The sequence below is a fragment of the Perca fluviatilis genome, chromosome 4, assembly GCF_010015445.1.
Source record: "Perca fluviatilis chromosome 4, GENO_Pfluv_1.0, whole genome shotgun sequence".
NCBI lineage: Eukaryota > Metazoa > Chordata > Actinopteri > Perciformes > Percidae > Perca > Perca fluviatilis.
This window is the reverse complement of record NC_053115.1, coordinates 12,659,936-12,683,001: the sequence shown is the minus strand read 5'-3', so window position 1 is coordinate 12,683,001 and position 23,066 is coordinate 12,659,936. Positions and strand designations below refer to the sequence as shown.

The 23,066-nt window shown below is 40.8% G+C and overlaps 3 protein-coding genes across 5 annotated transcripts in view; 2 read left to right on the top strand and 1 right to left on the bottom strand.

The window, feature by feature from the left end:
- Positions 1–240: 240 nt before the first annotated feature.
- On the top strand, positions 241–7,920 carry ddx19 (DEAD/H (Asp-Glu-Ala-Asp/His) box polypeptide 19 (DBP5 homolog, yeast)). The gene is made up of 12 exons (XM_039798181.1): positions 241–464; positions 947–986; positions 1,077–1,166; positions 1,310–1,445; positions 1,790–1,882; positions 2,121–2,223; positions 2,349–2,463; positions 2,625–2,802; positions 3,105–3,342; positions 4,555–4,717; positions 5,213–5,404; positions 5,801–7,920. The coding sequence occupies exons 1-12, from the start codon at positions 408–410 to the stop codon at positions 5,860–5,862; spliced, it is 1,467 nt and encodes a 488-aa protein (XP_039654115.1). The 5' UTR covers positions 241–407; the 3' UTR covers positions 5,863–7,920.
- A 122-nt stretch (positions 7,921–8,042) lies between these two features.
- On the bottom strand, positions 8,043–22,489 carry pusl1 (pseudouridine synthase like 1). Its single transcript, XM_039796315.1, has 8 exons — positions 22,296–22,489; positions 20,808–20,919; positions 19,960–20,147; positions 15,934–16,083; positions 13,858–14,028; positions 8,922–8,976; positions 8,544–8,706; positions 8,043–8,189 (listed from the first exon to the last, which is right to left on the bottom strand). Exons 1-8 carry the CDS (start codon positions 22,487–22,489, stop codon positions 8,131–8,133), a joined length of 1,092 nt encoding a protein of 363 aa, XP_039652249.1. The 3' UTR covers positions 8,043–8,130.
- LOC120557659 (arf-GAP with coiled-coil, ANK repeat and PH domain-containing protein 3-like) overlaps positions 22,285–23,066 on the top strand; it is a 60,555-nt gene continuing 59,773 nt past the window's right edge. For all 3 annotated transcript variants that reach the window (XM_039798204.1, XM_039798203.1, XM_039798205.1), the window contains exon 1: positions 22,285–22,574. In XM_039798204.1, coding sequence (XP_039654138.1) covers positions 22,528–22,574 — 47 coding nt within the window. In that variant the 5' untranslated portion in view covers positions 22,285–22,527. The remainder of the gene's footprint in view (positions 22,575–23,066) is intronic.

The window sequence follows — 23,066 nt, the reverse complement described above, 5'->3', positions numbered from 1 at the left end:
CTTGATTGCGTGCGTTGGGAGGGGGCAGAACGTTTTGGCGTTTGGCTTTTACCCTAGAGAAGTGTTTCTTGAGATTATGCTTTAATCTCGCAAATCGAAACAAAAAAATTAAAATTAAGTTTATTTTATTTTTTTTATAATTTAACTAAAATGATCTGTTTGAATGTTGGAATTTAGAAATAAAGAGTCAGTCATATCTGTTGCTTTTTGTAAATCGGATGGGAACTTTTATCGGGGGACTCTTTCATTTTACCCGGACATGTAAGCAGTTGCACAGGTGCCCAGAATCAGTTTTGGCACGCCATTGTGGAAAATAGTTACTTTCACATTACTGACTCCTCACTGTGAGCTAGCTTTCCTAGTTGAGTTATCCCGAGCATAATAACTAAATAACAAACTGTTCCACAATGGCTACGGACTCCTGGGCACAGGCAGTGGACGAGCAAGAAGCCGCGGCGGAATCGGTAACGTTAAACCTTAATTTAACGTTACGCAACATGAGCTAAGGTGTTGTTAGCATGTTTAGGGAATGCTTTGGCCTGTTCGGAGAAACGAAACTTAGCTAATCAGCCTCATTTCTTACAGAAACTGTCCAACGACTGCGCTGCCAGTTCATACATTTACTCCTCTGACAGTTTGTCTCAGTAACGTTCACATGAACTTAAAAACGAAGCTACCGGGTGTCTTCGGGTTGTCGTGAAAGCTAAGTTAACTAACGTTAGCTCCAACTGAGGTGCTGCGTGCTCAATGAGTTACTAGCTTTAGCGGTTAGCTGGCTAGCAAGCAAATGGTGCAAGAGGCTTTAAAATAGCTATACCAATGAAGAAGTAGTCGTGACTTTTTCCCCAGTTTGTGTCTATCGTGTATTAGCCTGTCCTGGCTTATATCACGGCAAGCATTCTTCTTTTAAACAACTCTGTAAACGTCCTTATGTGTCTCCTTACAGATCGGTAGCCTCCAAATAAAAGACAAACCGGAGGAAAATGGTAAGTGCGTGTGCAACATTAAGCGGAATAAAACCAGTAATCTCCCAAATGTTTTGGATGTATATGTGAGTATCATTTTTACTATTGTAGGCACGGCTGCAAATGCAACAGACTCCAGCAGTGCAGCTGCAAAGTCAGAAGTTGAGGGAGAAAACAAGGGTACAGAAGAAGATGACAACGGTGGGACCTTTAATTATTTACATGCCCCCGAAATATTCATCCTCTGCTATCGCTGTCTGACATTCTTGATTGTCTTTGATTGAGATGCTTGGTTGTCTCTTGAGTTGTAGTAACAGTCATTGCAACATAACTTGATTTTCCAGAGGACAAAGCTGCGCAGTCATTATTGAACAAGCTGATACGGAATAATCTGGTCAATAACACGAATCAAGTGGAAGTTCTCCAGAAGGATCCCAACTCTCCGCTCTACTCTGTCAAGTCTTTTGAGGAGTTGCGACTGTAAGTGAATCTATAATTCATCCATTCATCTTTCTTTTTGCCCTACAATATTAGAGCACCACCAGATATCAATTATTAATCCGTTATCATGCCTAGTGTTAATGACACATGCATGTAGTCAGAAAGGATGTTTTTGAGCCAAAATGTTAACACCAAGACCCAGACATAAACCATACATGCTCCAGGAGGGTTCCTTCTGTTGCCCATTTATTGGTAGATATTTTAAGTTGTGTGCGCATCCACACTGAAGTGTATCAAAACGATGAGATGTTTTAAAAAAATATCTGTTTTGTCTTCAGACTTTGCTAAAGATGTGACATTTGACTATTCTCTCCTGTGTGCAGTAAACCACAGCTGCTTCAGGGCGTCTATGGCATGGGTTTCAACCGACCATCCAAAATCCAGGAGACTGCCTTACCTATGATGCTGGCCGAACCGTGAGTATATAGTATATACTTTGCACTGTACATAAACGTTGTAGAGTCCTCTGGCAGGGCTTACTGAAATCTCTCACCCTATGATATAACTTTGAAATTAATTCAATCAAACCTCTCTTTTAATTAACTTTAAAATGTCCAATTAAATTAATAGCCCCTTGCACCAGGAACTAATAAGTAGAACCAATAACTATTTCCCACCTTTGTCTGTGATCTTCTAATTCTTTGTTTCTTCCAGTCCACAGAATCTGATTGCCCAGTCACAGTCGGGAACAGGGAAAACAGCTGCCTTTGTCCTGGCCATGCTCAGTCATGTAGATCCCAACAACAGATTTCCCCAGGTTGGTTTTCACCTCCCTCCCTGTTGTAGAAGATCTATAATTAAAATCTGTTGAGTTTCTTAAATGGTGAGATAATTTTCCGCTTCCTAAATCCTTTTTTCACCCATTTCATTTCTCTCCATCAGTGCCTGTGTGTGTCGCCCACCTATGAACTGGCACTTCAGACTGGCAAGGTAATCGAGCAGATGGGCAAACACTATCCTGAGGTCAAACTAGTCTACGCCATCAGAGGAAACAAATGTAAGCCGTCTCTGCTCTCTACAATGCAATAATAGATCATATAAATATTTTCAAATAAAAATGTGTCTAGTATTTGAATTGTTCCTAATGATGAAAACCTAAATGTGACTGACAGATGGCTCTGTGTGTTGATGAGTGCTTGTTTCTTGTAAATGTTCCAGTGCAGCGGGGCATGAAGCTGCAGGAACAGATAGTTATTGGCACACCTGGTACCATGCTGGACTGGTGTGGAAAATTCAAGTTCATAGACCCCAAGAAGATCAAGGTGTTTGTGCTTGACGAGGCTGACGTCATGATTGCCACACAGGGTCACCAGGACCAGAGCATCCGCATCCAGAGGTCAGAATAAACACAGACATTGAGAAAAAACATTCTTAGCACACACTAAATAAAAAGTACTTGTGTGAGAAAATCTCTGAAAGAAAAATCCTAATGACATCATGCACTGTCACACACAAGCTTTTGTTCTTGATGAAATCCACATAAATTATCCGTCATTTACCTTGTAAGTAGGATTTTCTAGAGTTTCTGAAACGTACATCTCCACATTTTGACCACTTTTACCTTCTTTTTTTTATTGTTATTTTTTTTTTTAAATCCACAACTACCGACCCTTCACTCCTCTCTTCTCCGACACACAGGATGCTGCCTAAAAACTGCCAGATGTTGCTGTTCTCAGCCACGTTTGAAGAGACAGTGTGGAACTTTGCCCAGCGTATTGTGCCTGACCCCAACATCATAAAGTTGAAGAGAGAGGAGGAGACACTGGACACCATCAAACAGTACTATGTGTTGTGCAACAGCAGGGAGGAGAAGTTCCACGCGCTCTGTAACATCTACGGAGCCATCACCATCGCCCAGGCCATGATCTTCTGCCATGTGAGTTTGTTCAATTCATATTTGCACAGGCCTACATGGTCTGTATTAAAACACTGACTACGTTTACATGCACATAATATTCCGTTTTTTTGCCCTTATTCCGAAAAAGACGATATTCCGACTAAGCTGTTTACATGGCTAATGAAAGTGAATATTCCACTGATATTCCTGTTTACATGTAGCTGTGCAAAATACGACTTTTTCAAAGTTTACCAGCGACTGTGGACTTGTCGGACCATGCAAACACAGCATCCCTCTTTCATTCCTTCAACCAGCTTCTTGAAAAGGTCGGCGTAACGATGTGTGCGCATATCCAAAACCCTGTTGACATCCAAGTCTTTTGATAATGTTTTAAAGTAGCTGTTTCTCCTTCTTATCGGGTCTGCAGCCTTGCAAACTGTTGGCTGGTTGGTTTGTGTGCAGCAACCATAGCAACACACAGAGCTAACCATAAACCTGCGGGAAAAACCCAGATTGAGACGCATATTCCGAATGCGCTGTATACATGTCCAAAGAATGCCTTTAAACCCCAAATAATACGGGAATATCCCACATGTCTTAATCGGAAAATGCTATATTCGGAAAAAGGCCTTATTCGGAATATCCAAACTGAATATGCCGTTTACCAATGTGTAAATGTTGTTTAAATGTTGTGTAAATGTTTGACATGTATCAAATTCGGAATATTGTCATTCAGAATAATGGTGGAATATTGGTGTGCATGTAAACATGCTCAATGATTCTCACTTCGACCTCAGTTTTCTTTTATAGAAATAAAGAAATACAAATTTTGCTGATTTTTTTGAAACCAGCTTTGTGTCATGGCAGTGTTTAGACTGTTCATCTTAACACACTGCCCACACAAAGATGACACAGAGCTGGTTTAAAATCGGCAGAGTATCCCTTTAAGTTTCTCTGAGAAGGGACATCAGAATGTCCAGCAAACCTGCTGTACTCCAACTTTTGTTTTGCCTTTTTCTCTGTGTCGCCCTATGTGAGAAAATAACTTGGCAACGCTATCTGACTTACTGTTTGTTTTTTTCTTACTGCTTATTTTATCATCACTTTTTGAACAGGACCTAACTCACACCCTAACTCTTCCTGTAAATCAGCTAGTGTTGCCAAGTTGTGTTTTCCCATTTGGTCCTTTTGTTACATGAGCACCTAGTTTGCTGGTGAAGTAGTGAGAGCACTCTCCCCTGTGTGATCCAGACAAGGAAGACTGCAGGCTGGCTGGCGGGGGAGCTGTCCAGAGAGGGCCACCAGGTGGCGCTGCTTAGCGGAGAGATGCAGGTGGAGCAGAGGGCTGCTGTCATCGACCGCTTCAGAGATGGCAAGGAGAAGGTCCTGGTCACAACAAACGTTTGTGCTCGAGGTAACGGGCAGAGTCAACATCATGTCGTCATATGACTTTCTATTAAGCTGTTGCATACATTGTAAAGGCCATGTTTCCCAGATTTGCACTTGACTCAGATCTCTTAGGTAGGATGTGTAGCACAGTGAATGTTTGGATTTAGAAGTTGAGAAAAACGTCAGAGTAAGGTGTTGATTTTTATATCCAACTTTGAAAAACCGCTTCATGCTACCTGGTATAAACATTCATGACTCTAGCTCTGCCTGTGCCAGTGACTAGAGGAATGGTGGGACTGCTTGTTTGGTAAAACCAACAGTCCATAACAAATGGCTGCATGTCACTTTGGCCATTGAAAGGAATAAATGAAGACAAGAAACGGGGAAAAGATTCATATTGGGTCAAAAGTGTGAGACTTTTATCGTATGATAATCATAAAATAGAAATATTACAGTACTACCCAGGGACATTGCTTTTATTGTAATATTTTATATTTCTCTCCACTTTTCTCACGTTTAGGTATCGATGTCGAGCAGGTTTCTGTGGTGATCAACTTTGACTTGCCAGTAGACAAGGATGGTAACCCAGACAACGAGACATACCTGCACAGGATTGGCCGCACAGGTCGATTTGGCAAAAGGGGACTTGCCATCAACATGGTGGACAGCAAGATGAGCATGAACATCCTCAACAGGATCCAGGAGCATTTCAGTAAGTCGGGATCAAGGTATACCAAGGTTTGAAAAAGTCACGGTTTCAAAACCACTATATTTATAAAAAAAAAAAAAAAAAAAAAGTCTTCAAGGACCGAATGTGCAGTTTAGAAATCCCTCTCCCTGCCAGTGTGCAGCGTGTTTAAAAAAATAAAATGCATTGTGTTCAATGGAAAAAGTTATTTTTTTACCCAGACATTTAAAAAGAAAAAGGAAAAAAAAGAATACATTTATAGCTGTCATTGCACTACCGTGAAACCGTGATATTTTCGCTGAAGGTTATCATACCGTCAGAATCTCATACCGGCCCATGCCTAGGGTCAAGTTGATGTCCATTTGTGGTGGAGTGTGAATATGTTTAACGGTTGTTTTAAAACTGTTTCTCCCTCTGCAGGTAAGAAAATTGAAAAACTAGACACCGATGATCTGGATGAAATTGAGAAAATCGCCAGCTAAAGAGGGCGGCGTTTATCGCATGAAGGACGCCGACTGGACTTCCCTTCCCCTCTTGGCTCTCCAAGGACTGTACGCTCCTACAGTGTTTTATGCTTTTATTTTTTTAGCTGTCGGAGAAAAGAGCAAACCCACAAACGCAACATATGTTTACATGTGGATATGTCTCCTCTCAGACAAGTGTTTTGTAAGTCTCTGGAACATACCCCATTTCACTCTTTGTACTTCTTTTAATAATAAAGTCTATAAGTTTATTGCTGTGTATCGTGGTGTTGCAAAAGCGACTCTGTTTTACTGAACACACATGGCGTTAAAAAACACGTTTTGGTGTTGGCATTATACAAGCTATTCTGTAAGATTCACTAAAAACCCTAAAGGAAAAATAACCATTTCATGTTCTACAAACTTAAAAAAAAAAAAATATATATATATATAATTGAATGTAACTGTATCATGTAGACTATTACAGCATTTATTGTGCTCTTTTATTGACTACAAAACCTCAGTACAAAGGGTGACGTTGGGTATGCTACTCCAAGCAGTAGTTTAATCATAGATTGTTATTGAGATGGTGATGGTTGGGTTTCAAGGGTCTATGCAAACTTATCAACCTGTGATCGCTTTTCTCAAATACTATCAACCTGTATTCACGTGACAGAAATTAACCTCAGCTTTAGCATCAGGGTGTGTAGTCAAATGCCACAACAGGCTGCCTAGAGTGATGATACACTACTAACTCAAAGTCGTGGACATTTAGATATTTCTGTTTAGCCAGTAATCGATCATCGGCCAACCATACATCTCTCATGCATGTCATTTATATCATTTTAAAACCGATTGCGGCTCTTATCAGGACAGGCTTGGCGCCGCCGCTGAGCATTTATCATTCATCGTTTTTCTTCATCTGTATTGTAAAACAAAATTGTAATTCAAAATTTGGCCATTAAGGTCTGATGTGATCAGTTTCCCTTTGTGTCTCACTGTCCCACAATCTTTTCAATCAGGGTCTCAAGTTTGACTTAAGCTAAGCTACATTCTTCACCCAGACTGTGCCGTTATTAAGGATTGTGAGTAAAAAAAAAAACAATGCCTTCCTCAAGTGCATTATATACACATGATTTTGTTTCTAAGACATTGGGCTTAATATTCTGGCAAACACTTGAAATTTTGATTATATATTGAATTATGAGCATCTTTAGGAGGTGTGAATTATCTTGATCTATGCCAATCAGACTCACTGTGTTGCTCCAACATGGTTGCATGAATAGAAAACATGTACTTGTGTACATATATAAAAAGATTTAGGTTAAAGAAATAGTGTTACTGAATTATTGAGTTGGTCACTTCTAAGAAGTGCAAAAACCATTCCTCATGAGGTTCAATTTTGACAGACGCAGCACTTTGAATAAGATAAATCAGTTAACCTGGTGGATGACTGCACCAAATTATGGAAACTGTGTGATGTCTGGTGTATTTGATCAATGCGCTGGAACGTTAAGGGCAGTGATTGGTCAGTCTGAACCTTGTTCAAACCTCACCTGTCTCCCACCGGCATCGAGAAGACTGCTGGTGGACGTCCGGTTTTAATGGACTGTTTACAGACAGCTTAGCCGAATTAGAAGCAAGTGAGTGTGCTGAAAATCCACGAGAATGCTCTGTGAAGACTTTCGGGTGAAGAACCAATGTATGCAGTTTTTTTTTTTTTTTTTGGACATTTGGATGTATACAAGTATCAGTGAGAGTGTGTGCACTTTGTTGATCCACAATGTAATACCACTGTACGTGGGGACACAAAGCAGTTTTGGCTATAGAACTTATCACTCTTTTCCACATGTATACCTTGTTTGATAATTGTCAGGACCTACCAAAACCCAGTTCATACATGTATACATAGGAGTAATACTGCCTAACTAGGCTTAAAGCAAGTTGTCTGTTGTAACCCGGAGGTCATGTGTAGACAATGATAGGTTCAAGGTGTGTGGTATTCTGTAGCTGAGCTGCATTCATGGACACAGTTATGTATTCTTAATATGTTGAATTAAAAGAACATGTAGACGTTCATCTGTATGTAGTTAAATGCCTATTTTTTGTGTTTAAGTGTGGAAAAAAAAAAATACTGGGGGGGGGGGATCACTGACTCAAAGTGAACCTGCCATGTTCTGTTGTAAGTAAAACAAATATACTGTACACATAAATATAAAACTTTATTACAACCACTGCATATAGTAGTATAGAAATATAGTTTTATCACCACGACTGAATGAAATAGAATTAATCCTCTGAGTTTCCACTGGAGACAAATTGCTCCTCTGATGTCTGTTGTGAAAGGTCTGAGGAGGCAAAGAAGAGGTAATACATGATGTGAAACATTACCTTTTCAGTAAAAGGACTGAAATATTTAAATAAACTGCCCGAGAAAGCATGTCTAAATTCAACACCTTACTGACAGTGTAAATTAAAACTACACTACGCTGTGTGCTTCGCAGGATAAGCTGAAAAGATTAGTCAATCCAACGAAAATTGGCAACTATTTTGATAATCATGAAATGAATCATGAAATCTATTGACATTTAGAGCAAATCAAGCCACTGAGCAAATTTTTTGCTTTTATAATAAATAGATGTATAATATGATACAGTATGATGATGTGATAATTGATATTGAATCAAATTCAGCCTCCTCACCTGTCTGTCTGTAGTCCACCCTGGTAAGGAAGAGGCCATGGGCCGGAGCAGCCATGCCCTGAGGGAAGGCAAGAGAGTCCCGAACCTCCAATATCTCCTGCAGCTGGGTCACTGAGAGCTGCCCCCGCCCTACAGCCACCAGGGCCCCTGTCATCCTCCTCACCTGGAGCACACGGCCAGAGCAACCATTTTTACATTGATAATACTGAAAATATCGCTAAACATGTTTTATCTTGGATATTTTAATGGTCCCTTTATGCTGAATGAACCTTATTTATGATCAATATATTTTCCAGTCTTTACCAGCAGATGGCGTTACTTACTAACAATGAACTACAACACATTTACAGGTAATAGAGGACAATAAGAGGAACGAACCTGCTTATAGAGAAAAGATCTGCTTGTGAAAGTCAGCTCCCAAAATGGTATCGCTCTGGAAGAAAAATTGCACAAACATACTGGTTATATATACAACAATATACAATATAGTATATTGTTGTGTGTGTGTGTGTGTATATATATATATATATATATATATATATATATATAATATATATATATATATATATATATACATACATATATATACATACATATATACACACACATACATATACACACATACATATAACAATATACATACAATCATTAAACATCAGAGATGTTGTGTTGTCTCCATATAGGGCAAAAAAGGTGCACATAGGGTTTAAAGGCACATTCCCAAAACTTCTCATCAAATGTTATAATGATACTACTAAGCATCACTGACTGAATGTGCCATACTAAAGAAAGGTAAATATTGCCACTGGGATTAAAGGTCCAATTTGTGGGAATTTCTCCCATCTAGCGTTGAGATCATATATTCAAGCCAAAAGGAATACTTGGAATTGGTGGTGGCGGTAAATATTCATGAAAAAGGACAAGTTTGTGAACGGGCAACACAGATTTTGATAAAGAACAACTAAAAACGTTACACACTGGACCTTTAAAGTGTCACTTCAGAAGCAAAACAATATCTTATATAGTTGTTGGATGTAATACAGCATTACAAAGTCCCACAAGGGCAACTATATGGGAGGAGTGTGGATCCGAATGACACCTATTGAAAACAAATAAATTAAAACATGTCTTTAAAGGTCCTATGACATGGTGCTCTTTGGATGCTTTTATATAGACCTTAGTGGTCCCCTAATACTGTATCTGAAGTCTCTTTCCCGAAATTCAGCCTTGGTGTAGAATTACAGCCACTAGAGCCAGTCCCACAATGAGCTTTCCTTAGGATGTGCCATTTTTGTGTCTCTAGCTATTGAGGAGGAGAGAGGGCGGGGCAAGGTGGAGGGTGGGGGTGTGGCCTTGACCAACTGCCACTTTTCTCGTTTGAAAGCCATGATGTCTCTCTCCCATTGGTTGGCCAAATTCTCTGGGCGGGCAAAGCAGAGAAAGGGGAGGTAACCTCACTTGTTATGACCTCATAACAAGCAAGATTCCAGAACAACTCATCTGAGCTTTCATTTTCTCAAAGGCAGAGCAGGATACCCAGGGCTCGGTTTACACCTATCACCATTTCTAGCCAATTGGGGACCATAGGCAGGCTGGGGGAACGCATATTAATGTTAAAAAACCTCATAAAGTGAAATTTTCATGCCATGGGACCTTTAAACATGTATTTCACCAGACCTAACCATGTTCTAAAAATGAATTATTCATTTCAACTGAAAAGGGCAAACGTTAAGACGATTCGCTCCTTTATCTCGCTTTTGTCGGATATTTCAATGCTTTCCCCCACTGTGCGGACAGAGTTGGAGGCGGATGTGACATTCATGCTCATGCCACACATCAGATAGAGTCAAGGACAGATTTGTTTAAATTTCACATGCTGAATGCGCCACTGCAGCTTAGGCCCAACGGGATAACATGTAATGCCATAAAAAGAAATGTGAATCTGCTTCTTTTGCAATTTGACATAACATTTTTCTTGTTGTTTGTTTTAACATTTAAGTCACAGCAGCCATTTCCCCCCAAAAACGGTCTGACTTTCTATTTGGGGGAGGAGGAAAGAGTCAACTAAGCAGGCACATGGGAAGAATTGGGTCAAATGCAAATTTAACTCAGTGCTTGCTGTCTGATTACATTTGATATGTAAGGATTGCAAAGACAGATTTATACAGCAGGCCTTTTAGCTCAAGGACTCTGGTGATGGACAGTATATTTACATGGATAGACGAAGACTGTGTCTTATGTTGCACAGTCACACGTGCATCTGCGTGTGTGTGTGTGTGTGTGTGTGTGTGTGTGTGTGTGTGTGTGTGTGTGTAATGATAAAAGCAAGGCGTCCCGTTTAGATGGGGTCATCCCTATGTTCCCAGGGTCCTAGGTCTTTTGATTTAAACTAACACTGTTAAAGGGTTGGTAAGGACTAGCTTCACAGTTCGCAATTGCAAAAGAACGAAGGGATTTTTCAAATGCAGTTTGAATGGTAAAAATCCATTCAGTCACTGTGGAGTTATCAATGTCAAGACAAGAAAACTTTAGACATTGTCTTGCCCACACATTTGAGGGTGTAGGCTTCAAGCATAGGCTGTAGAGGAGTATAACATAAGCATCCTGCATGACAACGAGATAAAAAAATATCTATATATTTTTCATGTCAAGCAGATTCCACAGAAATCAGCTCCACATACCACATCTCCTCGTTATAGGATCAAAAATTCAGCCCAACCTTTTGCTTTTCAACAATTCACCACTCAGTTCCTTCTGATTTTATCACTGTAACAGAATAGAAACCCAAATCAAAAATTAAACACACAACTCAACTGCAGGCTTTCATTAAAGGTCCCATGGCATGAAAATTTCACTTTATGAGATTTTTTAACATTAATATGAGTTCCCCCAGCCTGCCTATGGTCCCCCAGTGGCTAGAAATGGTGATAGGTGTAAACCGAGCCCTGGGTATCCTGCTCAGCCTTTGAGAAAATGAAAGCTCAGATGGGCCGATCTGGAATCTTCTCCTTATGAGGTCATAAGGAGCAAGGTTATCTCCCCTTTCTCTGCTTTTCCCGCCCAGAGAATTTGGCCCACCCATGAGAGAGAGAGAGACATCATGGCTTGCAAACAAGCAAAGTGGCAGTTGGTCAAGGCCACCCCCCCACCCTCCACCTTGCCCCCCACTCTCCTCCTCAATAGCATTTAAAGCTACAGACACAGAAATTGCACATCCGAAGGAAAGCTCATTGTGGGACTAGCTCTAGTGGCTGTAATTCTGCACCAAGGCTGAATTTCGGGAAAGAGACTTCAGATAAAGTATTAGGGGATCACTAAGGCCTATATAAAAGCATCCAAAAAGCAGCATGTCATGGGACCTTTAATGGCTAGTTTGGTAAAAAAAAATAAAAAAATGCAACCATGGACACTTGCAAATACACAATGTTACAGATCTGTAACCCTGATGCTCACAGCTTGTTAATGCACCACGTGGGTTGGGGTTAAGGGACTGTGTGACATTTACTAACAGTCTGCCCATGTCCATATTGTGCACCATATTTTCAGGGCAAATAATGAATGCCCATGGAAGTGGTATTTGGCACACAGACTGACCCCCGTGGACGTGTAATCTCCCAAAGCCAACATGGCCCTCTCTCTCACACAGCCGCCCCACCTCCATCTCTCCTATGGATAATGTTGCCTCCTCAATGTCTTTACCTGTATGATCCAACGTGACTCACAGCTGGACATCAGTTTTCCTACAATAAAGCAGTACTTCCTAAGATGTACCTTTTTTTAAATTTTTATTTTTTAAAGATTAGTTTTTGGGCATTTCCGCCCTTAATGATAGGAAAGCAATGAAAGGGGGAGAGAGAGAGAGGGGGAAGACATGCAGGAAATCGTCCCAGGTCGGACTCGAACCCTGGGCCTTCTGCTTCGAGGCATGAACCTATGTATATGTGCGCCCGCTCCACCGACAGCCATCCTGGCCACACTGATGCACCTTTTTTTACACTTAAGTAAGTAAAGCTTTTTATTTTTTTTACATTTCAATTGGAAAAGATTAGTTTTTAGTCCAGATCAAAGTCTGCTTGACCTGTGATTCACCTAAATATCACAATATATATATCATATATACCAAACACGCCACAGAGTCTGACTGAAGCTTGAAAGGGAAATTTTCAAGGCTGTACATGCAGTGGAGGCACTGTAAATGATTCAAATCTTTGGCCAGCTTCTTAAGCACCAGTTGACGCAAGATTGAGAAACACAAGAGTGGAAAAGCACATGCATCATTTCTTTATTTTCTTGGCTTTTTTCCCCTCCAAATCCGGAATAATCAGTTCCCCTGTGTTACTGCTAACTCTAATGTTGGCCTGGGGAGGCTGCAGAAAGCCATGTGCTATCTCTGTGAGAGCCTGCTGCTTCTTTTCACCTGCCAGCGATCAGCTTTCCTGGGAGGGCACAATGGGCTCAGAGGTTCAAGCTATGCCCCCAACTATTCACATTGATTTTCTCATCTAATTCTCAGCAAGAAAGCAAATACTGGCAAAAGTATTTCCCAAAATGTTAAACAAATAAAATTTGAATTTGTGAAGCTTTTTAAAATATTGTCATTGTTTCATCTTAAAGCTGCAGTAATTACCATTTTAAAATAATGATGGATGAAAGGACTATGTGTTAGTAAAAGAGGTTGCTCATAGTGACGAACCTGCACAGAATTATCACCTAACTCTGCATTTCCCCGCAGCTAGCTAGACATAGAGCTTTTGCTCACTGTTTTGGTTTTACGGCCTGCAACTTTACAATTTTGGTTCGCTTCCACCACGCTGTACGCTAGCTGCCTAGCACCAAAGAGCAGTCTGACAAAGTTAGGATCTAGCTGGCGAACATAGTGGAGCATTTAGCAGCTACAGAGCCAGATATTTCCCTCAGGAGTTGGTGGAGAGCAGAACTTACCAGACTGTTCTAGCTGTTCCATTATTTGCCTTTTCCCCACTTAGACATTATATCCACATTACTGATGATTATTTATCTAAAATCTAAGTGTGAAGATATTTGGTTAAAGCACAAATTTTCAACCCTAGAATATCGCTGCAATATCGATATCGAGGTATTTGGTCAAGAATATTGTGATATCTGATTTTCTCCATATCGCCCAGCCCTAGCTAACATGTTCACAATAACATCTTTGTAAGTCAAGGATATTTCAATGTTGTGTTTACAGCTTGTTTGCCTGCCCCCAAGTGGCCAAACATTTTTTTTTAACTTGGCCTATGTGCTGACTGCTAGTAGCCATTGTGATCAGTGTACCCAAATATAAAAGGCCTACCTGTGGAAGTGTGCGTGTACGAAGGAGCTTCCTGGCTCTATGCTGGCCACATCCAGCGTCTTCACAGGGCTTTTAAATGGCATGTCGGAGTTGACTGCCCTGAAGCTGCTGAAATCCTGAGTCCCGACCAGCAGGGCGGCAGCCTCGCGCATGGCTCCCACATCCAGAGTCCTGATGAGAGACAGAAACAGGAGACATTTTTCTTTAATAAGTGATCACAAAAAAAAAGCTAGATTTTCTAAGGGTGTTAAGAACAGGTAGCTGATGTCAACAGACTTCTTACATAAACTTTTGCAGGTTCATTGTGATATTGAAACTTGACCCAGAAGTGACCTGCCTGAACAGCGAGGTCAAGCAGCTGGGAGGTGGTGTACACACGGAGTACGACAGGTTTTCAGGGCTCCATGTTACTGCTTTCAAAGTAGAATAATGTATTGGTTGACTTATATAACATTAACTTTTCTGACGCACATTGCCACGTGAGATGGCAGAGCATGTTGACGACGAGCTCATTTGAGAGAGGAATTGAAAGTGGGCCCGATACTCAGACTCTGTATAGTCTCATGTTTCTGTAACTGCTTAAATATGATCTGACAGAGAGCGAGAGAGAGGGAGAGATACAGCGAGCAGGGAAATGGGCTCAGTGACTCACTCATTAAAATCTTAATGCACCAATTTAAAATCTTGAAAATGAGTCCTGAATGAAGATATGGTGGAGTGCTGCAAAAAATGACAGCTGATTCATTCTTAAGTGTCTTTTTTTTTTAAAGAAATACTTGATTCGTGCCAGATCAAGTCAGCCTACAGTTTATTCTTTCATAACTTCGTGCTTAAAATCTTCCAAGGGAAAGTTGGAAAATGGCACACAGTAATAAGTAATTTGTGTCTGACGACTGAAGCATAAAACGAAAATATATACGATTCAAATATAATCAAGATTCAATTCGATTTATTTATTTAGTACTGTGGTTTATGACAAAATACCTATGGAAGTACTGACATTCCCATCAGCATCATCAGCCGTACTTTGTGTTTAGTGCTAATTATCTAATTAGCTAACTAATTTATGTTTATTTTTTTTCTTATAATTTTTTTTTAACCATTTGTTTGTGGAGATCAGAGCTGAACGATCAATTAATTCTCCAGTCATCCAACAAAAAATGTATCTGCCATTACAAGTTTAAGTGAATTATCAAGCTGTCAAATAGTTTGTGGTTCTGCCTTGTTAAATGTGAGCATGTCCTGCTTTTCTCTTTGTAAAATCACTTTAATTTGAATATCTTGGGGTTTTCGAGTGTTGGTCAGACAAAACAAACAATTGTCTTGGGCTTTTATAGATTTAATATTTAATTGGAGTGTGTGTAATGACGAGGGAGAGGCAGATCAAAGAGAGAGAGGAGAGAGGCTGTGTGAGGCAGAGACGCTCAGGGGTGGACGAGATGGATGCTGAAAATGAGAGAAGGGATAAAGGAAGAAAAAAAAGCAGACACACCAGAGAGAGAAAAAGGGAGGGAAGGAGAAATAAGTGTAGAGAGAAGGAGAAGGACGGGAGAGGGAAAGTCAGGTTAATGTGCGTGGGTGTTGTTCTGCATGCATATAAGCCCCCAGCTTATCTTGCCCTACTTTTCCCCAAAAATAGTGGAAAGAGAAGAGCATACAAATGCTCATACGTATGCTCTCTGAAATGTGATTCTTCACACTCCCTCCTTCCAATCACAGCTAAAAGAACATCATCTAAGCTAAGAGGCCATCACCGTTCTGTTTCTGTACTCTGTCCATCCTTATCCCCATCTCCGTTCTCTCCCTCCTTCTCCTTTGTTTGTTGTTGGGATGCCAGCTCAGATAAAACAACTTTGTTTGACTGGCCCAAATTTGCAGTTCTGGCTTGGTACATGTGTTTAACATGCCATTGTTTCTGTAAGGCTTGGCATGAGCTTACTGAGGGTGTGTCTGCGTGTTTGTGTTTGTCTGGACCTACTTGTTGGATTGAGTCTGAGCTTGATTTTTTTATTTTTTAAGGGAAATCATCAAACAGAAGGATGAGTGAATGAAAGGGGGGAGGGAGAAATAACTCACGTGTTGCGGAGGTTCCAGCAGAGATTGTGGTCTGTGAGGGGAAGCAGAGAGTGGTGGGAGATTCCCAGGGCGATCCGGTATATGTAGGTCCGAGACTGGGCACGGAAACGGGCATGGAAATCATCAGGCACGCGTAGTGCACGGGTGATCCTGGCAGAGTGACAATAGAGTCATTAGAGTGAAAGCTGACATCCATTAAGGCCTGAAAAGCTGGACATCTCAACTCTACTGTAAGTCTGACATTATTAATGTGCAGTAATTTCTTCAAAAATCACAGAAAAATAATATTAAACATTTGAATTCTGGTGGATGTTTAGACAAAAACTAAACAACCAGACATCAGCGTTTCATTCATTCCTCAGATTGAAGCGGTCTCCAGACACAGATGGTGTTAATACTCTCATTTTGTACTGCCAGAAAGAACAACTGTGCACAAGTCATTGTCCAAAATGCCAACGTTGCAGCTTTTTACAAACGAGCACACCCATTGTCAGTGCCCTAAAAGGTCTGCCAAGAACCCCAAATAGCAAAGCGCTTCTTTGCTCACAGTTAGCATCACAACAGACTCAGCGGCTGGAGATCTTTAATGCGACTCCAGTGAGGGCTCAGCTAACACAGGACACTTCCTGTGTATCTGAGCACGGAGAAGCACACAGGCAGGGATAGATCATAACTCGAATGCAGTCAAATCAAACTTCCTTGTAGGATTAAATCAACCAGCGTGGATTAGTGTATGAGTGTGTGTAACATCTTAAAATAGACTGAAGAATGAAACTGGCCTTTCTGATCAGAGCTCTGCACATGTAATTGAATCAACTTCCTGAAAAAAATGAACCACATTTGTGTTGTTTAACAGAGATTTACAAAGAATTTGACCCAAAAAGGATTGAATATATTTGGCTGTGTTGTTAACTTGTCAAACTGTTCAAGCTCTTGCGATAATTGGTTGTAACTAGTGATTAAGTGAGAATTCCAGTTATCTTCATGGCTGGTGCTACAGCAATCAACACAGCCTACTGACAGCTTTTATTGAAATCAATTATTTCTAAAAAAGTTATAACGGAACTCCCAATAGTAAAGAAATGGGAGCGAGAGCTGAGCCCAGAGGGGAATGTAATTAATTGGGAGACAGTTTGGGACAACATTTCCCACTTTTCCAAGAACCCAAATCACCAGCAGATCCACTTCAACATATGCCATAGGACATATTGGACTCCTCAGAAGAGATACGTCTCTAAAGTCATTCCCACTCCCTATTGCACGTTCTGCCAACTTGAACAAACTGGAACTTTCCTGCACATGGTCTGGGAGTGTGAACAGGTGCATGAGTTTTGGAATAAAAGAACATCAATAATATCTGATGTGATAGGATGTTGAATTCCTACTGACCCGATTGTTTTGTTACTTAATGACGACTCTAAATTACATCTGCTTGGGAGGCAGAAGAAAATTTGGCTAACCAAGAAAATGATAGCTCAGCGCTGGCTCCCCCCCCACTCGCTTTGTATAAAACAGTGGTTGACGTATTTTCTGGACATAGTTCTGCTTGAGCTCTCTACAGCAAGGATTAACAAAGCCAAATCATCGACTATAGACCTATGGAAAAACGCAGCAGCACAAGTATCAGTCCTAATGACCTCAGCAGCACAAGAAGTAGAGGAGAGCAACTAGGCAAGGTGTGATTTCTGATTCCTGTTTTTCTTGTTTGTTTTCTTTTCTTCTGACTGCAGAGGGTGGGGGGTGGGAGAGGGTTGTTATTCTTGTTCAATTGTATTTGTAGGTTTAAAAATATAAAAAACAATAAAAAATGGATCATAAAAAAAAAACGTTATAACGGCATATGGCACATCAGTCACTCTTTGCTGCAACAATTTTCAATCAAATTAAATAAATTACAGCATATTCAGACTAACCAAACATTCAAAAGCCTCACAAATAGAAACTACATGTACATTACATGTAGATGAAAATATAAAAATGTAAAAGGTATTGTACTAAGTAAATCTGAATTCCCAATAGCAATAAAAAAAAAAACATGCCCAGTCTTTATAAATACAGTATGCCCACATTTAGAGCTTCAATCTAAATAAATATATGGGTTACATAACCACCGGGCTTCCAGGGAGGAGGGGGTGGGATCAGAGTTCCTGTTGTTGCAGCATTTTCTTTTTAAAAGGTCCAAATTATAACTAAGCAACATAACACCAAACTATTGTCTTTTACTGGCTGGTTTCACTATCATTCTTTATATGTTCATGGTCGATAAAGAAAGTACAACTCCACACTATCTCCCTTCAATGACGCAGAGATGCATTTAATTGTACAGTAATAATAGAGTGACGAGTGGGGAATCTTTAATGCTTACATCTGTAAACTGAAAGAACAAAGAGATGCAGCCAGCTGTGCTAGTCTGATTGTGACCGCACAAACCACCCTAGCACCCTGTAGTGTTTGTCTACACATGCCTGTGCATGTATAAAGAGTATGCATTCATCCATGCGTGCAAGTGTGTTGTGTTGTAGAGAAAGCGGAAGGGGACAAAGGGGTTAGCATGCATGGGGATATGGAACTATGAGAACAATGCTCAAATATACACATCCCATGTATGTGCACAGGCGTCCCGTTTTTCTGGACACAGCAGTGCATGTACAGCCTATACAATATACAGTATGTGTGCACATAATGCCAGTGCACAGTCAGAAAAACTAGGTTATGTTTCCGGGAGGGATTGGGTGCGACACGTGGCAGAGGAAACCCTTGCGTCTGCCTTCAGCGCCTGCTCCAATGTGAAGTGACAGCCTGGCCCCCAACCCCATACACACACACACACACACACACACACACACACATTAAATTTGCATTAGCAGTGTACAAAGAATGGCCTCACACATTTGGGAACTGGGGCATTGTTTGGCATGGTTTCCCCTTATTGGAAAAGGGCCATTTATTATAGGGGTATGGAGGCCCTTTTTAGCCCTTTTTTAATTTATTTTTTATTTTTTTACAGTGTGCAGGTCTATGTTTAAACCGTACTTTGGCACTCTATCTCAGGAGGCAGCATACCAAAGCTACGAAGCGGCAGCCATATTCTGATTGTTGCTGTAACAAAAACTCTTTTTGGTTACCTCTCCCATCCAAGTACAATGTGAAAAGACGGTTTGGGGTGCCAGATCAGACAATGTATTTTCATGACAGACCAAGAATGAAAACTTCTATCCAATATGAATATAGGGGAGTGTGTATGAACATTACTGGTGGTTTAACATTTTGGCAATGTATATATAAGGTAGTTAGGAGGCCATACATAATTCTGTTTTATGAAGATACTGAGGACGAGAAGTGTGTTTATACTGTACAGTATATTATTCAGCGGGTTTCACATTCTGATCGGTAATTTCAATTTAGATAGATGAGTGTATCTCTGTCTGTGTGTGTGTGTGTGTGTGTGTGTGTGTGTGTGTGCGTGTATTAATGGAAGCTATAGACCAAAAAGCAGAGCAGGGATAATCCTTTCTAACCTTCTCTCTGCAGGTTTAGGGATTAGCAGGGAGCTGGGAGCTTCCCTTTCCTCCCTCCTCTCTTCTCTGTCCATCTCCCAAATGGCTCGCTTTGTTGCACACTCTCACTCCTCTGTCTTAATTCAGTCTGTGTCAATATATGTTTGGTGCTCCTACTTTATCTTTCCTCACCCCCCTTTATCACTCACTATCTCTATCTATCTCTCTCCTTTGCCATGCCCTGTTTGTTCCCCGTTTGTGTCTCTTTGCTTCCTTTCTCTTAGACAGAAAAGCTGCTGTCTAAATACCACAAAGTGTCTCAGCAGTCCAAACCAAAGTAGTCATAAAATAGTGACTACACGGATTGGATGGAATAAAAAGAGAAGGTGAAGAAAAGCACAGTGAGAAAAGAAAAGGAGAAGATGGGACACTAGATGTACAATTTGCATGACCCTGTTTTATCACCTGATGATCACCTCTACTGTTGAACTTTTGAAATGTCACACGCATCTAAGGACTCCCGACTCACCTGATCTGCTCTGGCCTGAGGTGGAAATTAAGAGCCTCAACAAGAATGTCTTCAGTAAATGGCGGCTTATCGTTCTTGCGTTGGAGGTCGAAATGGGCGGAGTTAGATAAGGCGTGGACACCTGCGTCTGTCCTGCTGGAGACTGTAAGAGACACTGGGTTGAGCGGCCTAAGCCTACTTATTGCATCCTGTGCACAGACAGACAGATACAAAAAAACAGATAAGTTACATCAAAACAGAGACAAAAAGGAATATCAAGTAGAGCTTTGCACAGCAGTATGACGTGAATAGAAAGTGTGATCTTCCTTGCTGTGTTGTGTGTCCTCCTGTGTGTGTGTGTGTGTGTGTGTGTGTGTGTGTGTGTGTGTGTGTGTGTGTGTTTGTACACTTTGCTTCTAATAACGTTTTGGCCCTCTTCATGCCTTTATTAGAAATAGAGTATTAGATAGACAGTAGAGAGGGGTGATGGGGAGTGACATGTGACAGGGATCACCAACATGCAGACTGATCTAAATAATGGGTTGTATAGAAACACCTGCCAGTATAACAACAATGCATTTTATCAGCGCCACAAACTGCAGCCTCCAAAATGATAATACACTTGAATCAGCACCACTCTAACAGTTTCAACAAAAGCTGAACATTATAAGTTGCATTCATTGAGGAATGTATTGCAGGACTGTTGTGTAGATTGCATTAGTTTCATAAAGGTGTACATGAGTGTAATTCACACAGCAGTAGCTTGTTTTCTGGTTTGCAGGACTACAGTATAACTAATGTTGGAAAGAAAGAGGTCACGTTTGGAAGACAACACGATAATATCAGTAAATAACATCAGTAAAACTTACTTCCAAGTGGTCCTGGACCCCTTTCCTACCCAGCTGATGTGGAGGCACTTTCACGACACCCCTGCAGAAATAATGATATTCAAATAATACACATAGAATAACACACTTAATACTTTTCCAAAAAAAACACCCCTTTTTTTTTTAAAAAAAAAAAAACCCCCGCCCCGGTTTTTTCTTTTTTTTTTCGGGCATATTATTACATTAGGGGACATATTGTTCGCGTTTTAAAAAAATGACACGTGGCATTTTAAAAACAAATCCTTTTTACGGGTACAACTCGTTCTGTGACATAAACCGCGGCGACGGTTGCTGATGGGGAGTCAGTGAAGGACGATTTTTGCAAACCCGTGAAGCACTCATGTGTTTATGGGACTGACCAAATGCGACGGAAGCACACGGAACGTCAACACGAGCCGCATTTCCGGGTCGGGTTTTGTAGTCCGGAAGAATATCAGAGACCCCAGTTGCAGTATGAGCGTTCTCTCAATACATCCATGAGTATGAGTTGAGTTGCAGCATTCAGTGTTTTTTTTTATACAGTCTATGGTTGCAGCGTCTCAGTTAGTGTAAGACTAGCCATATGCACTTTTAGATGTGACATCATGGTCACTGCATGTAGAGCGTTCTCATAATACATCCATGATGTAGTCTGACTAGTCTCTAAACCACACAGATGTTTTAGGCGAAACGCTTTTCCCTTCATGTCTTGACCATAGACAGTATATAAGGTCTTGACTCTAGATTGTCGGTCCCTTTTTGATTGCGTTATTATCTACAGAGGGGGCGTGTCGTCGTCCTCTGACCAGCCGCAAAGCCATCTCTGCCTTGAGATCAGAGACTATAATATAGTGGAGATGGGTCAGCTGCGAGAGGGACAGACCGAGTCAACACGAGCAACAGACCGGTTCAAGATCACTGGAGGAGGGTTAGGACATGAAAAAGAAAAGAGAAAGAAAAAAGACTGGGGGAAAAAAAAATAATCTTAGCACGATAATTAGTACATTGACCGAACTGCTCTTATGTTTCTCTTCATTATTGCACAATTAACAGTCAGAAGTCTGATTTCGATTAAAGTAACAAAAGTAATTCATCTTCATATAAAGGACATTATTCTTTAGACTATCAAAATGTCAAGCGTCAGATACTCTGTTTTTCTGAAACTGTCAAATGTTTTAGATATGTAGGTTCATAATGCCTATTTTATAGAGACGTGGGCAAATTATTAAGGTAGCCCACATTTGGAGGTGACGGCATTTATTGACTGAGCTTCTATCTACTGAGCTTTTAATCATTCTAAATATTGTGAAACAGACATCACAGTTATTAGCTTTGTAGCCTACATTGCTTTAATTGACTTTATGTGGGGAGACTTTTGTTCAAGTCTCAGCTAGCTGGTTAGATCCGCCTTCCTCCTCCCATGGTTCTCTAGAGGTGTTACGGCGGGTTGTAACTAGTCGGCGCTCTCCTCTCCTCTTTCAGTCTCCATACCCCACGGTGCAGCTACGCCTCTCGCCTGTCTCGGCAGCAGTGGCAGCAGCGTAGTAGTAATCTGCCTGCCGCGCTCCGAGCTCGCATATTGTGTCACGGTGCCACCGGGAGAGGGGCGACAGACTGCTGCGCGTCAGGGGACACCAGTCACCATCCGGACGGTTCAAGCTACATCGCGCCGTGGGCAATGACATTGGCAGACTGAAGTGGGAATACACTAGAAAACGCAACAATGACGGTGGACTTTGAAGAATGTATAAAAGATTCACCCCGATTCAGGTAAAGCTGCCCCTCGCAGGAACATCACAACGGTGCGCAAAAATGGCACACCTTCTTTTACGCATGATTTTTTTTTTTGTAGATAGGGAACGCTTTCCGCTGTTGTAGAATTTGTGGTGGTATCAACAGTGTAAATAATACAAGATGTGGTGAATGTCTGATTCGCTCCCGAGTTCAACAGCATGGTGGGATTTTTCTTTCATTTTGCTCTTTTTTTTTTTTTTTAGCATTTTTTATCAAATTTTCAATCATATTCCCTGGATTTTTTTTTTTAAATGTCATATTAGTTGGTTAGTAAAACATTTAGTTGCATTGTAATACATTTGCTGGAAGACACGCGTCAGTAGTTTCAATGTGATTTTTGGGATGTAACGTTAGCTCAGTGCATGTGAGAGGAGGGATAGTGAGGATCCATTTTGCTTGAGTGTAAAAATGATAAGGGATTTTCAGAATACTTTAACCAACAACCTGATATGCACTGAATACAAACCC

Excerpts from the sequence above, each read along its gene's own strand:
- ddx19 (XM_039798181.1), top strand. The coding sequence starts at position 408 with ATGGCTACGGACTCCTGGGCACAGGCAGTGGACGAGCAAGAAGCCGCG. Across the intron at positions 987-1,076 it reads AGACAAACCGGAGGAAAATG|GCACGGCTGCAAATGCAACA; the intron begins GTAAGTGCGTGT and ends TTACTATTGTAG. Across the intron at positions 4,718-5,212 it reads AACAAACGTTTGTGCTCGAG|GTATCGATGTCGAGCAGGTT; the intron begins GTAACGGGCAGA and ends TCTCACGTTTAG.
- pusl1 (XM_039796315.1), bottom strand. The coding sequence starts at position 22,489 with ATGTCATTGCCCACGGCGCGATGTAGCTTGAACCGTCCGGATGGTGAC. Across the intron at positions 8,977-13,857 it reads GTACACGCACACTTCCACAG|AGCGATACCATTTTGGGAGC; the intron begins GTAGGCCTTTTA and ends TTTTTCTTCCAG. Across the intron at positions 8,707-8,921 it reads GATCTTTTCTCTATAAGCAG|GTGAGGAGGATGACAGGGGC; the intron begins GTTCGTTCCTCT and ends CGTGTGCTCCAG.